We start from the raw sequence: 16,671 nt of genomic DNA, 5'->3' as shown, positions 1-16,671 counted from the left end.
TTATTTTTAAAAAGTAAAAAACACTACAGTAATATGTTATTACTGTAGTGTTTTTTTCATTCCCGTCCGCTAGAACAGGACAGCGATAGTTTGATTTTTTTTTAATAGAGTTTGACAATAACGAAGAACTTCCCGTACTATTTTTGCTACAATAAGGTGAACATTTCCGAGCATATTGGAGAAAATAAATATTATAGGACATTATTACACAAATTGACTAAGACCCACGGTAAGCTCAAGAAAGCTTGTGTTGTTGGTACTCAGACGACGATATATATATAGTCCGTCAACCAAATCTTGTCAGTAGCAATGTAAAGCAAACTAAAGTAGGGCAACACTCAAAGAGCAGTATTGCGCTAAGAAAAGCAGCAATGTACATCGAACCAAAATATTTTTTTTCCGCTGAGCGCGCCCTGCGTACGTCAATTCAAATTGTCACTCGCGGTTTATTGAAAAGAATTGAAACATGGACGGACAATTTAAAAGCGATGCTAAAACAATGTTAATCAAAATGATGAACAAATTTGAAGATATCAAAAACAACTCCCTATCGTAGTGCTTATATTCTCTTTGTTCCCTATCTATAATATGCCACTTGTTAATGTAAATTAGTGTACTGTTCTGGATGAATATGACATAAAGTCCGTCAACCAAATCTTGTCAGTAGTAAAAGGCGGCAAATTTGAAAAATCGCGGGTTAGCAACACTGTGTTCGAATAATTCCAAAATGCGTGTCATCTGTGTTTTATCTGTGGAATGTGGATCGTGAAATTCGTGAACGACAGCCGTCACCTTATTTGTTTTCATTTGGTTTTCATTCTGAATCGTTTCTGTTTCAAGAGATATTTCTGCTGTCACCATTAAATACCAATACATTAAATGAGAATAAGCAAAGCTAAGGGGCCTACAATGTACAATCATGCTCGTTGATGGTAAACATTACTAAAAATTGAGGAATAAGTACATGGAAGAACTCTTTCGAACTTTTAAGATTATGTTCAGTTTTTTTGTTTTAGGGTTAAAAGGCATAAATAAAATTAAAACGTATGCCTAAATCTATCCAACAAGACCATAAATTGTGTCCTGGAAACCGTCCATAGGCCCACATGTCTAATATTTTCAGCAATCAGCTGTGACTATTTACAAAGATGCAATAGAATACTACAGAGTATTATGCTTGGTTGAAGTGACCCGGTAACATTGGTAACTTCATTATATTTTTTCAAATAATGACCTGAATTATAGTGTAAGCTAAAGTGACCCTTATCTTATTTACCTTTAAATTAAATAAACACCCAAATATCAGTTGTTTTATTTTCAATATGTAATCCTATTTTACAATATATACCAATCAAAAAAATTACACTGGTATGTCATATTCATCCAGAAGAGTACACTAATTTACATTAACAAGTGGCATATTATATTGTAAATAACAAATATATGCACTATCTAATTATCTGCATTTTGATATGATTTTATTTTAGTAAACTTAGAAGACATAGATAGGGAACAAAGAGAATATAAGCACTACGATAGGGAGTTGTTTTTGATATCTTCAAATTTGTTCATCATTTTGATTAACATTGTTTTAACATCGCTTTTAAATTGTCCGTCCGTTTTAAATTTTTTCAATAAACCGCGAGTGACAATTTGAATTGACGTACGCAGGGCGCGCTCAGCGGAAAAAAAAATTCTTTTGGTTCGACGTACATTGCTGCTTTTCTTAGCGCAATACTGCTCTTTCAGTGTTGCCCTACTTTAGTTTGCTTTACATTGCTACTGACAAGATTTGGTTGACGGACTATACCTGTGTAATTTTTTTGATTGGTATATATTGTACAATATACATATTAAAAATAAAACAACTGATATTTGGGTGTTTATTTAATTTAAAGGTAAATAACATAAGGGTCACTTTTCCGACTTGGTTGCGTTGTACACGTACATAAACCGCCATAGGTAAGTATTGTCTGAAGAGATACTACCTACTACGAACGCCTTATATTGGGCAAGATTTAATCCTGCAACAAACATGTATGGATTAGGTAGATATTGCGAAAGAACGGCGATATAATCAAGGCTCTTAATACTGTTTAAAAGGTTTACCTTTGTAAATAGTCACAACTGATTGCTGAAAATATTAGACATGTGGACCGGGCCTATGGACGGTTTCCAGGACACAATTTATGGTCTTGTTGGATAGATTTAGACATACGTTTTAATTTTATTTATGCCTTTTAACCCTAAAACAAAAAAACTGAACATAATCTTAAAAGTTCGAAAGAGTTCTTCCAGTACTTCTCATAGGTAACCTCAATTTTTATTAATGTTTACCATCAACGAGCATGATTGTACATTGTAGGCCCCTTAGCTATGCTTATATTGCTTATTCTTATTTAATGTATTGGTATTTAATTTAATGGTGACAGCAGAAATATCTCTTGAAACAGAAACGATTCAGAATGAAAACCAAATGAAAACAAATAAGGTGACGGCTGTCATTCACGATTCACATTCCACAGATAAAACACAGATGACACGCGTTTTGGAATTATTTGAACACAGTGTTGCTAACCCGCGATTTTTCAAATTTGCCGCCTTTTACTACTGACAAGATTTGGTTGACGGACTTTAATATACAAATACTTAAATACATAGAAAACAACCATGACCATCAGGAACAAATATCTGTGCTCATCACACAAATAAATGCCCTTACTGGTATTCGAACCCAGGACCGCGGCTTCACAGGCAGGGTCACTACCCACTAGGCCAGACCGGTCGTCAAAATCGTCGTTAATCAGCTGATGATCGTCGTTTGTCCCTCTCTATGGCATAACGACAGATAGGACAAACGACGATTATCAACTGATAAGTTAGCAGCCGTTTATGAATAACGTTATATAAAGACAACATTTGGTTTTCGGGATGTGCTTTAGTTCGTGCATTGCAGAATAAATGATCATAGATTTTTTCACCATAATAACTAGATCCCATGAGAAAATTAATGGGCTATTGTTAATTAGGTCCATTTTGTGACAGATGGCCTGATGTAGGTTTTGTAGGTATGAAGTATAGCAAAAACGACCACCCAAAGATATAATTAGCTTTAAGTTTTTTAGTTGGGGATTGAAAATCAGCAGTTTACCTGAGTTCCATCAATTTTACTGGACAAATATTTGTAAGCTGCCTGATTTTTGATTGTATGTACTTGTTCATTGTTTTTGTGTTGGTAAATGTCTTTTTATAATATTTTTCGTGATTATTTCTTATATTGAATTTTTAAGACTTTGAAGTGCCTGATTTTTTATCTGTTTTTTTTTTATACTGCATAAGTTGTTTATTTATTTTGATGTTTGTTTTTCAGGCGGGTGTGATAGAGCTGGATGGGGACTCCTCCTCCGAAGCAGGGTCCCTGAGCAGCGAAGAAGGCTCCGCCAGCTCCGACAACTCAGATGGTGCGAGTGAGTCCGCTTATCTGTGTTGTGGCTTTTTGCACTGAGAAAAAAAATCGTTTAAAACAATAGGCTACATTGTTTAATTGTTTAATGTTTAATGTTTATTTGGGCACAAACGGTACAATGATACTTACAGATATTAATATTATTCAATACATGAACCAATGAAGTTGCCACTAACTACTAACACGTATACAAAAAATAAACAACGGAATAACAATATCCACAGAACAAACATTTGTCGGCATTACTAATGAATTTAAAAATAAAAGATATTAGTGGGGAAAAAAAAAAAAATAAATAAATAAAATAAAAAAAACCATGTACATGACTAATTATTTTTTATGGTATCAATCGATCGGGTTTGTTTTTAGGATCAAATGTCTATATGGGACCCATTGCATTAAAGTAACACAAAAGTCAGAAATTGTAGTCAAAGTCCTACAGTCGCACTTCACTCGCGAAACGCCCTATACAAAACGGCCAGAGGCCGTGACGTCATCGCCCATCTGGACCGCATCGCCCGTATGGACAAAACAAGAAAATTGCGTTTTTGTCGGTGAAATATTGCGTTTATGTATATAGTTGCTATACAATATTTTTTTGGATGAAATGTAAGGAATCGAATGGTACCCTTACTTTTATCGTTTTTGGAAGTTAAAAAAAAACTTAAATTTTGAGACTTTCAGGTCCTGTAATTTTGTAATTTTTCAATATTTTATTTTAATATCCACATTATTGTGATAAATTGCTCGTTTGCTATCTATTTTACTAGATTTTGTTATAAAATTCAACATGTGTCATCATCCCTATTGAAATTGCATTAACGTTAAATGCTTGAAACAGATCCATATGAGCCTATCGAACCAAGCAGTAAAGTTTACTGTTTGTACGTTACGTACTTACGTACGTATATTTGCGTACGTAAAAGCAGTTAATATTAATGAAATCATTTTAATGTGTGCTCGATAGATCATATTTTTTCAGTGTGTATCTTCTCTTCAGTCTCAAGAATGCAAGGCCAATTCATGTTTTGAAAATTTTCATTTAAACCCTTAGAGGATATAAACAACCGGAGTAGCCATTAACAGGCGTTCCCCTCTGTCGAAAATAGGCGGCCAATTAATGGTCATACACATTGTATGGACTGACGTTTATCTGACATGGCTATTTTTACGTTACGTATACATTTGACGCGCCCCTACCCCGCACATCGGCAGACTGTTTTGTACAGAAAATTACAAACAAGGCGTCTCCGTTTGGTTATATCCTCAAAGTTCAAACCAATGTATTTTTTTTTGTAATTGAAGAATTATTATCTCTGTACTCGTTCGCACTAAAGTCGTTAGTTTTCAAGCTGACTCTTACGGCTAACTCATTGTCTCATCATCTTCCTCGCGTTGTTCCGGCATTTTGCCACGGCTCATGGGAGCCTGGGGTCCGCTTGGCAACTAATCCCAGTAATTGGCGTGGGCACTAGTTATTTTTTTACTAACTCATTGTCTATTGTAGGTAAAACCTATCAATAACCAATCCTTTCTATTATTACAAGCTTTGGGGGTTTTTTTTTATTTAATTTATTTATTTCAAAAATACTTATGTCTAGGTATACAAAAGTTTCGCCAAACTGTAGAATTGTCAAATTGTCTGTGTAAAGAAAAGTACAGTCAGCGATAAAAGCTTATTCCTGAATAATTTTTTTAATAACTTTTTCATAATAATAATAGTTCGATGTGTTAATCTAATCTTCATCATTCATTATATTAATTTTAATGAAGAGTGCACTACAGTAAACTTTAACTTTCCAGCATCAGCTGTGATGCCAGCAGAAAGGACGACATTACAGAACGGTTCAGAGCCGCTCACCATCTACACGCGCCGCTCCCGGTTACCTTGTCCAAGACCCACCCCAGCCTCGCCGAGTCTATGGAACTTACTGTACAAGAATATTGGGAAGGATCTGAGCCAGATATCGATGCCCGTCACTATCAATGAACCTCTTAATATGCTGCAGGTTAGTACAAAATCACAGAATATATAATAGCACTAGCTACAGATAGTTCACTCTCTAACAAAACGCGTGTATTACGACAGATGTGACCGCTAGGTGGCGCAAGCGTGAGTAGGCGTCCCTTCCGTAGCGTAGCGGTGCGCGGCAACTGTCTATGGCTAGACACCAAAATTAGTGTGGCCCGCATGTACTTGAAGGTACTTGTAGCGACGCGACGAAATCGCGGAGTGAGCCACGCTCGACAAAATTTAATTTTCATAAGCTACTAATATACTTCGATGGTCCCAAGATGTTTAACCGATATGAAAATTTAGTACAAAATCGGTAGGAAACCGAACTGCCGTTTAAGTATCTGGTATATGTGACGTTTTTAACCAAAAGGTACCACGTTGTCGGTTGTCGAACGTGTCGATAAGGTAGATTTCATATTGAAGCCATTATGGAAATAGATCCTGATTGATAACCGACAATAAGTAGGTTCCCTTTTGGTTGAAAATGGCATATCGTCAGGTGACTAGCAAAACTCACTAAGTACCACCAGAAGTTCATAGCCATAGTGAACCATATTAGTACGAAAAGAAGGTTGATTTTTGTTTAAATATTTTTTAGTAATTAGTGAGTTTTGCTTGTCACCTGACGATATATCAAACAGGATTTTTGTAGTAGTATCATTACTCAATTGGTGCCGTGACCAGGATTATTCGGAAGATACAAAGTTGCTTAGTTCAAAGATTACTTAAAACTTTATCTCGTGAAAGTTGGATGAGGGCAACGCACGATCTATATCCTCCTGAGTCCCAGTGGCCTTTATAAAGGGTTTATTCCAAACCATTCCATTATTTAACTGAATTCAGCTTTAGATTTTTGACAGTTGAACTGTCAAAAATCGTTTTCGTTTCAAATATGGTTTCGTCAATCGACTTGTATGGCTGTGTATCGATATTTACCTGAAACCTCCGTCCCCAGCGTCTCTGCGAGGAGCTGGAATACTCCGAACTCCTGGATTCAGCGTCCTCCTGCCCCAACGATTTAAACAAAGCCATAGTCTGTCAAGCCGGATATGTCAGTAGCAATGTAAAGCAAACTAAAGTATGGTATCCCTAGGAAACGAACAAAAAACGGCAATGTACATCGAACAACGATGAAATGTAAACAAAACAGTTCCACGACAGATAAGATGTAAATGACACGCGATTTTGGAATTCAAACGTAGTGTTGCTAACCCGCGATTTTTCAAATTTGCCTCCTTTTTCTACAGACAAGATTTGCTTGACCATATCAATACCTGAAACCTTGGTCCACAGCGTCTCTGCGAGGAGTTGGAATACTCCGAACTCCTGGATTCAGCGTCGTCGTGCCCTAATGAGCTGGAGCGCATGTCTCTAGTGGCCGCGTTCGCGGTGAGCGCGTACGCGGCCGCCGCGCACCGCGCCGCCTCCAAGCCGTTCAACCCGCTGCTGGCCGAGACCTACGAGTACGTGAGGGGGTCGAGGGACTTCAGGTTTATTGCTGAACAGGTGAGGAAATACTTCAAGCTCTGGCAACCCCATATATTTAGAATACTCGGAGCTCCTGGATTCAGCGTCGTCCTGCCCCAATGAGCTGGAGCGCATGTCTCTGGCGGCCGCGCACCGCGCCGCCTCCAAGCCGTTCAACCCGCTGCTGGCCGAGACCTACGAGTACGTGAGGGGGTCGAGGGACTTCAGGTTTATTGCTGAACAGGTGAGGAAATACTTCAAGCTCTGGCAACCCCATATATTTAGAATACTCGGAGCTCCTGGATTCAGCGTCGTCCTGCCCCAATGAGCTGGAGCGCATGTCTCTGGCGGCCGCGCACCGCGCCGCCTCCAAGCCGTTCAACCCGCTGCTGGCCGAGACCTACGAGTACGTGAGGGGGGCGAGGGACTTCAGGTTTATTGCTGAACAGGTGGGGAAATACTTGATGATCTCTGGCAACCCCATATAATTTTAGAATAGAATACATTTTGTTTGACTGCACATTTCTAATAGGTTTTCCTGTCATCTATAAGTAAAGAACTATTGTTAACCGACTAAGGAGTAGGTTTTTTTTGTATGTATGTTATCTTACCTCAGAACTCCATAAATTCTGAACCGATTTGGAAAATTATTTTTTTGTTTGAATGTATATAGTCCTAATCCCAAGTTGGTCCCGCTTTTGTCAAAACTCAGTTCTGGAGATGGGATCCGTGAGGAATCTAGGGAACTCCTCAAATCTTATAGGCATGTACATAATATAGCGATTTTAGTATTTTCATCAACAATTTGGCTTGGCACCGACTTCAAACGTTTCAGTTGCTAGCGCATATTAAACGGGATAATAATTTGATTTTATCCTTTTTGTAGTCGGGTTTAAGTATTTTTTAAAGAGTAATTTTGTGTATTTTTTTTTTCAATATTTTAGACCCAGTAGTTTTGAGATAAAGGGGGGGGGGGGGGGGGAATGGTCGGACATACAGACGCACAAGTGATCCTATAAGGGTTCCTTTTGAGGTACGGAACCTTAAAAACAATGACATTCCTTTTCCAGGTGTCCCACCACCCGCCGATATCAGCTTGCCACGCGGAGTCCCCTCGCTGGACATTCTGGCAGGAAGCCCGCATTAAGACCAAGTTCTGGGGCAAATCTATGGAGTTTCAGCCTACTGGACGAGTCCATGTGCGACTGACGCCCTCTGGCGACCATTACAGTTGGAACAAGGTATTAAGTTAATATTATTTTTCTCAAAAATGGACGGCAAAGTCGACGTTGCCGGTTAAAAAACAGGTCGCGAAGTGCGTAGTTTATGGTCACTCAATAAATTAAAAAGTTAAAAACATTGCAGTCTCGATTTCGGGACTGCAATGTTGCATACAAATTCCATTATTTAACGAGTTCCAATCTTTTTAAAACTTTAAATGGCCATATCAAATGAAGGCATAAATCCATTAAACAGCCAAACAGATGATCAGCACTTATTATTATAATGTTGGTACCGCGACTATTTAGGTGTCTCAAATACGTTGGCGTATTTTCAGCAGAAAAATACACTTTTTTTTTAAAGGCGGCAAGCAAATCTTTTTAATGGTTTTACCTTTTTCTGTGAAAATTAGAACGTTGCTTCTGTTAAATATTTCTATTTCTTGCACCATTTTTGGGAAAAGCACTATATGTGACTCGGCTGGAAGGCTACTTGCTGGCTTCGGATTCAATTAAACGGACTCCCAAGGTCGTCCGTTTAAAACGAATCCTCAGCCTGCAAGTAGTTACTTCCGAACCTCGACAATAATGTACTATTATCTATCTATTATCATAATCATTCCGATTTTGGTCACACATTTGATTTCTGTGCCTGTCAATCTTTCTTTCTTCGACGTTGTTCGCCGAAACTCCTTGTTGTAATATTAGTAAACACCACAGTTAGTTTTTAGGGTTCCGTACCCAAAGGGTAAATACGGGACCCTATTACTAAATTATTAAGACTCCGCTGTCCGTCTGTCTGTCAGTCACCAGGCTGTATCTCATGAACCGTGATAGATAGACAGTTGAAATTTTCACAGATGTATTTCTGTTGCCGCTATAACAACAAATACTAAAAACAAAATAAAATAAATATTTAAGTGGGGCTCCCATACAACAAACGTGATTTGTTGCAGTTTATTGCGTAATGGTACGGAACCCTACGTGCGCGAGTCCGACTCGCACTTAGCCGGTTTTTTTATAACCCTCGCACAATAATCTTACTTTTGTCTCTGCCTGTAAATGTAGAAGAATAACATTTCTATTTTATTTTAGGTGACGACGTGCGTCCACAACTTATTCGGTGGGCAGCGATGGGTCGACCAGTACGGCGACATGCATATCGTGTGCCACGGCACCGATATTACTTGCAAACTACAGTTCATTAAGGTATGCTTCATATACATATAAAATACCTATGTATTAAGCTTAAGCTTCGAAGACAATGGTTTTAAAAATTTACTTTTGAAATGTGAAGAATAAAATATGTGCCTTATTAAATTGTACAACGGGTCTTAATCGCGTATCTAAATTTTAAGATTTACCTCCGACGTTTCGAGGGCGTTGTTGTTGTTGTGTGTTGTGTTGTGTAGGTGGAGTCTTCTCCGAGACCACGGGGACAACGCTCGAAACGTCGGAGGTAAATCTTAAAACTTAGATACGCGATTAAGTCCCGTTGTACAATTTAATAATGTGTAAAAATCGTGAAAGTTTAAAATCAGTGTTTAAATCTTGCCTTTGTCTCATATAAATATGTACAGCAAATCAATGTAAAATAAATCGAATACTGTGTATTCTGTCTGTCTGTCTGTGTCTAGCCATAGTAGTTGCCGCGCAACTCTATGAAACGGGAACGCCTGCTCGCGCTTGTCATACCTGTCGTTATAGATGCGTTTTGTTAGAGAGTGAATCTTCTGTACCTTAGTACTATTATTTATTCTGTGATGCGAGTTTCATTACATTGCGTCATTTCGATCAGTCGGCTGAATTGATGTAACCTCAACGGTCCGCGATGTGACTAAAATCGTATACGAGTTCGCGCGCCGTCTAAGTGTAAGGGCTCATTTAGACGATGCGAGAACTCGCATGCGAGTTTCGTTACATTGCGGGTTTTGATCGGACGGTTCAATTGGACGTAACCAACAGTCCGCAATGTAACTAAAAACGCATGCGAGTTCGCCCGCCGTCTAAATCAGCCCTAAGGCCTGAGTGGACGCTCGAGTTGTGCGTGCAGCGGGGCGGGGCGTGCGGCGTGCATGTTAAACAAATGCAAGCGTATAGGAGCGGCCTTAGTGCACGCTGCTCACGTCACGAGTGAGCCCACAGCCACGCTGCACGCGTCGCCGAGCGAGCGTCCACTCAGGCCTTACACTAAATGAGTCCACTATTTATAACTTGTTACAGGCTAGCTCTTGGTCATCGAGTCGCCACGAGGTGCGAGGGGTGGTCGCGGTAGGGGGTCAGCCGCGCATGCGTCTGCAAGGCCGCTGGTCTGAGGGACTGCAGGGCGGGGAACGGACGCTTTGGAGACCAGGTAAGCTTTACTCCTGCTTATTCATGAGCTCCTGGTCATCACGAGGTGCGAGGGGTGGCGGGGGGGGGGGGGGAGTCGAGCTTGCGTGTACAAGGTCGCTGGTCCGAGGGGCTGCAGGGCGGGGAACGGACGCTTTGGAGACCAGGTAAGCTTTACTCCTGCTTATTCATGAGCTCCTGGTCATCACGAGGTGCGAGGGGTGGCGGGGGGGGGGGGGGGGAGTCGCGCTTGCGTGTACAAGGTCGCTGGTCCGAGGGGCTGCAGGGCGGGGAACGGACGCTTTGGAGACCAGGTAAGCTTTACTCCTGCTTATTCATGAGCTCCTGGTCATCACGAGGTGCGAGGGGTGGCGGGGGGGGGGGGGGAGTCGCGCTTGCGTGTACAAGGTCGCTGGTCCGAGGGGCTGCAGGGCGGGGAACGGACGCTTTGGAGACCAGGTAAGCTTTACTCCTGCTTATTCATGAGCTCCTGGTCATCACGAGGTGCGAGGGGTGGCGGGGGGGGGGGGGAGTCGCGCTTGCGTGTACAAGGTCGCTGGTCCGAGGGGCTGCAGGGCGGGGAACGGACGCTTTGGAGACCAGGTAAGCTTTACTCCTGCTTATTCATGAGCTCCTGGTCATCACGAGGTGCGAGGGGTGGCGGGGGGGGGGGGGGAGTCGCGCTTGCGTGTACAAGGTCGCTGGTCCGAGGGGCTGCAGGGCGGGGAACGGACGCTTTGGAGACCAGGTAAGCTTTACTCCTGCTTATTCATGAGCTCCTGGTCATCACGAGGTGCGAGGGGTGGCGGGGGGGGGGGGAGTCGCGCTTGCGTGTACAAGGTCGCTGGTCCGAGGGGCTGCAGGGCGGGGAACGGACGCTTTGGAGACCAGGTAAGCTTTACTCCTGCTTATTCATGAGCTCCTGGTCATCACGAGGTGCGAGGGGTGGCGGGGGGGGGGGGGAGTCGCGCTTGCGTGTACAAGGTCGCTGGTCCGAGGGGCTGCAGGGCGGGGAACGGACGCTTTGGAGACCAGGTAAGCTTTACTCCTGCTTATTCATGAGCTCCTGGTCATCACGAGGTGCGAGGGGTGGCGGGGGGGGGGGGGAGTCGCGCTTGCGTGTACAAGGTCGCTGGTCCGAGGGGCTGCAGGGCGGGGAACGGACGCTTTGGAGACCAGGTAAGCTTTACTCCTGCTTATTCATGAGCTCCTGGTCATCACGAGGTGCGAGGGGTGGCGGGGGGGGGGGGGAGTCGCGCTTGCGTGTACAAGGTCGCTGGTCCGAGGGGCTGCAGGGCGGGGAACGGACGCTTTGGAGACCAGGTAAGCTTTACTCCTGCTTATTCATGAGCTCCTGGTCATCACGAGGTGCGAGGGGTGGCGGGGGGGGGGGGGGGCAGCCGCGCTTGCGTGTACAAGGCCGCTGGTCCGAGGGGCTGCAGGGCGGGGAACGGACGCTTTGGAGACCAGGTAAGCTTTACTCCTGCTTATTCATGAGCTCCTGGTCATCACGAGCTGCGGTGCACTATTTCCCCTCTGCCGAAGCACGTGTTCAAAATCCGGTCGACAAAAATGGAGATAAAAGATCCGAAGCCGTCTTATAATTATATCTGTGGTGCAAAAGTAGGAGACACGATTCAAAACTGGTAAAAAATCGATGAAAACCGCAGGTAGCCCCTGAACAGATTCGGCTCTAAACCCAAAAATCACCAAATGGGGCATTATCTATGAAAGGGGACCTTATTGTCGATGGCGCTTACGCCGCAAAGCGTCGCGCGGTATTGTATTTATATCGGAGCATCGTTAATAATGGCGTAAGCCATCGACAATAAGGTACCTTTTCATAGATAACGTCACATATGTTGTATAATTTCAGGGCCCATGCCACCGGACTACGAGCTGTATTACGGCTTCACGCGCTTCGCTATGGAGCTGAACGAGCTGGGACCGGGGATGCGCGACGTGCTGCCATCTACCGACACTAGGTTGAGGTCAGAAACGTTAATTTCAACAAAATTAACCTTTTTAAAGAATAAGAAAAATATACTTGGTCAGGCAGATCTTGCCAGTAGAAAAAGGCGGCAAATTTGAAAAATGTAGGCGCGAACGAATATCGTATCATAGAAAATTTGAATTTCGCGCCTTTTTTTAACTGACAAGATTTGCTTTTAATAATTAATATAAACAAAATTAACCTTTAAAGAAATAAGAAAAATTGATTTCAAAAAGTATGCTCGTAAAATGAACAATTAATTTCAAGAAAAAGCGTAGACACTCGAAAGCGACTGCAATCTGACCATTCCAACCTAGAAGGAAGAAGCTGGAACTGGTAAATACCAAGTGTTATTTCATTGTAAAACAATAGATGATTATTTCTCTGATAATCACATCATTATTTTTGGTTGTAGACCTGACCAGCGAGCTCTAGAAGAAGGAGACGTGGATGCTGCAGAGCAGTTCAAGCATGAGTTGGAGCAGGCGCAGCGGGAGCGGCGCCGTGACGGCGTCGAGCACAGCCCGCTCTGGTTTAGGTCAGTTTGGTCTCTGATGGTTGTAGACCACCAGCTCTAGAGGGAGACGTGGATGCTGCAGAGCAGGACAAGCATGAGCTGGAGCAGGCGCAGCGGGAGCGGCGCCGTGACGGCGTCGAGCACAGCCCGCTCTGGTTTAGGTCAGTTTGGTCTCTGATGGTTGTAGACCACCAGCTCTAGAAGGAGACGTGGATGCAGCAGAGCAGTTCAAGCATGAGCAGGCGCAGCGAGAGCGGCGCCGTGACGGCGTCGAGCACAGCCCGCTCTGGTTTAGGTCAGTTTGGTCTCTGATGGTTGTAGACCACCAGCTCTAGAGGGAGACGTGGATGCTGCAGAGCAGGACAAGCATGAGCTGGAGCAGGCGCAGCGGGAGCGGCGCCGTGACGGCGTCGAGCACAGCCCGCTCTGGTTTAGGTCAGTTTGGTCTCTGATGGTTGTAGACCACCAGCTCTAGAGGGAGACGTGGATGCTGCAGAGCAGGACAAGCATGAGCTGGAGCAGGCGCAGCGAGAGCGGCGCCGTGACGGCGTCGAGCACAGCCCGCTCTGGTTTAGGTCAGTTTGGTCTCTGATGGTTGTAGACCACCAGCTCTAGAGGGAGACGTGGATGCTGCAGAGCAGGACAAGCATGAGCTGGAGCAGGCGCAGCGGGAGCGGCGCCGTGACGGCGTCGAGCACAGCCCGCTCTGGTTTAGGTCAGTTTGGTCTCTGATGGTTGTAGACCACCAGCTCTAGAGGGAGACGTGGATGCTGCAGAGCAGGACAAGCATGAGCTGGAGCAGGCGCAGCGGGAGCGGCGCCGTGACGGCGTCGAGCACAGCCCGCTCTGGTTTAGGTCAGTTTGGTCTCTGATGGTTGTAGACCACCAGCTCTAGAGGGAGACGTGGATGCTGCAGAGCAGTTCAAGCATGAGTTGGAGCAGGCGCAGCGGGAGCGGCGCCGTGACGGCGTCGAGCACAGCCCGCTCTGGTTTAGGTCAGTTTGGTCTCTGATGGTTGTAGACCACCAGCTCTAGAGGGAGACGTGGATGCTGCAGAGCAGGACAAGCATGAGCTGGAGCAGGCGCAGCGGGAGCGGCGCCGTGACGGCGTCGAGCACAGCCCGCTCTGGTTTAGGTCAGTTTGGTCTCTGATGGTTGTAGACCACCAGCTCTAGAGGGAGACGTGGATGCTGCAGAGCAGGACAAGCATGAGCTGGAGCAGGCGCAGCGGGAGCGGCGCCGTGACGGCGTCGAGCACAGCCCGCTCTGGTTTAGGTCAGTTTGGTCTCTGATGGTTGTAGACCACCAGCTCTAGAGGGAGACGTGGATGCTGCAGAGCAGGACAAGCATGAGCTGGAGCAGGCGCAGCGAGAGCGGCGCCGTGACGGCGTCGAGCACAGCCCGCTCTGGTTTAGGTCAGTTTGGTCTCTGATGGTTGTAGACCACCAGCTCTAGAGGGAGACGTGGATGCTGCAGAGCAGGACAAGCATGAGCTGGAGCAGGCGCAGCGAGAGCGGCGCCGTGACGGCGTCGAGCACAGCCCGCTCTGGTTTAGGTCAGTTTGGTCTCTGATGGTTGTAGACCACCAGCTCTAGAGGGAGACGTGGATGCTGCAGAGCAGTTCAAGCATGAGCAGGCGCAGCGAGAGCGGCGCCGTGACGGCGTCGAGCACAGCCCGCTCTGGTTTAGGTCAGTTTGGTCTCTGATAGTTGAAGACCACCAGCTCTAGAAGAAGGAGACTTCCACAGTCCATCACAATCTGAGGGTCTACCGCAAACGAGAGAGTCGAAATTTTGTTACGAGTATCTAACCTCTCTATCACTTGCATATTTGAGCGATAAAGAGCTGAGTTTCGATTTTCGCGTTTCCCGGTAGGCCCTTTGTAAAAAAACCGCCTTGATGTATCAATGTCATATATTATAGTCTGTGAAAACTTGTCAAAAAACAGTTTAAGGCACAGTATGTATAAGTTACTCTATGGTTTACGAGGGGTGCTAGTGCTGCACTCTGGCGGCAGAAAATTGCAGTAATACCCCCTATTGCTAATGCCATTCTAAAAGAAGTATCTTTTATGTATGTATGTACATTCTCTGATGTATTCTTAAAAATCTTTCACGAAAATTCTTGTTTGGTAAACAGTTAAACAACTATTTCCACGTTTTATCCCATTTCTTTTTTCATTTAAAGCTTTATCTTTAACGACCCGCCCCGGCTCCGCACGGGTTAACAAATTATACATAAACCTTCCTCTCGAATCACTCTATGTATTAAAAAAAACCGCATCAAAATCCGTTGCGTAGTTTTAAAGATCTAAGCATACATAAGGACAGACAGTAGGGAAGCGACTTTGTTTTATACTATGTAGTGATGATATTATTATATTATTATATATTGTTTAATACACTAGCAGCTGAAAGCTGATGCGTGTATATCACTGCACTTGTTTTTTTTAACGATTAATGTTCATTTTTTGTTGTTTTAAGTGTTTGTCAAGTCTGTTTTAAGTGTGTTTTATATGCATCCGAAATTTCCAGAAAAACGATAGAAGACGGCGAAGAGACGTGGGTGTTCACCGGCGAGTATTGGAAGGCGCGCGAGGCGGGCTTCACCGACACGCCGCGGCTGTGGTGACCGCACTTATACATATACGTGAGTGAAAACAGCGACACTCCTAACTGCACATACGTGGACCTTATTACAAAAGGCATAAGGTCCAACGATGGACAGGGCTATAACCGCGAAAATCGAAGTTCGGAAATTGCGGGTATTTTTCTCTGTCACTCCAATTACGCCTTCATTGGAGTAAAAGAGAAAGATTCCCGCAATGTGCGATATTCTATTTTCGCGGTACGTGGACGATGGTACTAGTGGTACTACTATTGGTATAGTTATTTGTTTTACAAGAAGGAAAAGTTGTTTAACCTCTCGTTCTAATATTGATACCCGAGCAAGCGCAAGATTCAAAAATTGAACCACGAGCGTTGCGTGTGGTTCGAAAAATGAAATCTTGAGCGTTGCGAGGGTTAACGATTTTTGCCACCGAGTGAAACACATGTGAATAAAATTAAAATGCAACTTTCTTATCAGTTTTTGAACCATCAAGAGAGCCTTTACCAGCTGGTGTGGTGAAAAGTTAATTATTTTACTCGTAGCAACATTAGTCATTACTAATCACTAATCTGAACAATTACTAATGGCGTTAGTCATAAACGGCTGCTAACTTAATCAGTTGACGATCGTCATTTGTCCCTATCCGTCGTTATGCTATAGAGAGGGACATACGATGATCATCAGCTGATTAACTTAGTATTTAGCAGACGTTTATGACTAAAGCTTTGGTTTCCTCCGAAAGCGGTGCCGTCATATAGCGGCCGTCTCCATACAAATACTACGACATCCATATTTAGCCGTATTATTTAGTTTGGAGACGGCCGCTATATGACGGCACCGCTATCCTAGAAAAACCGATCTTAACGCCGTAAAAATAAATGTTTTTATTCCAGCGTTTGCCGCAGTGCGAGGTGCTCTGCTAAGGTTGTGTTGCTTCGCTTAGCGTTCAATTAGGAGCTTTACACGACTATAGCCTTTATCGTCAATAATCCTTCTACTCTATGTATACTGTAAGGCCGAGGCGTTAGAGGCGAGAATCGTCTGCGGATT

General features: G+C 43.9%; 1 protein-coding gene across 1 annotated transcript in view; it reads left to right on the top strand.

Annotated features, from left to right (window-relative positions):
* LOC134657963 (oxysterol-binding protein-related protein 6-like) overlaps window positions 1-16,671 on the top strand; it is a 52,072-nt gene extending 35,401 nt beyond the window's left edge. The window contains exons 15-24 of the mRNA XM_063513568.1: window positions 3,371-3,467; window positions 5,270-5,475; window positions 6,777-6,989; window positions 8,021-8,191; window positions 9,266-9,379; window positions 10,394-10,523; window positions 12,378-12,492; window positions 12,910-13,032; window positions 15,546-15,660; window positions 16,515-16,671. Coding sequence (XP_063369638.1) covers window positions 3,371-3,467; window positions 5,270-5,475; window positions 6,777-6,989; window positions 8,021-8,191; window positions 9,266-9,379; window positions 10,394-10,523; window positions 12,378-12,492; window positions 12,910-13,032; window positions 15,546-15,642 — 1,266 coding nt within the window. The 3' untranslated portion in view covers window positions 15,643-15,660; window positions 16,515-16,671. The remainder of the gene's footprint in view (window positions 1-3,370; window positions 3,468-5,269; window positions 5,476-6,776; window positions 6,990-8,020; window positions 8,192-9,265; window positions 9,380-10,393; window positions 10,524-12,377; window positions 12,493-12,909; window positions 13,033-15,545; window positions 15,661-16,514) is intronic.

This window comes from Cydia amplana, chromosome 21, assembly GCF_948474715.1.
Source record: "Cydia amplana chromosome 21, ilCydAmpl1.1, whole genome shotgun sequence".
NCBI classification, from domain to species: Eukaryota; Metazoa; Arthropoda; class Insecta; order Lepidoptera; family Tortricidae; genus Cydia; species Cydia amplana.
The sequence above is the reverse complement of the archived record's forward strand: the minus strand, read 5'-3'. Positions and strand labels throughout refer to the sequence as shown.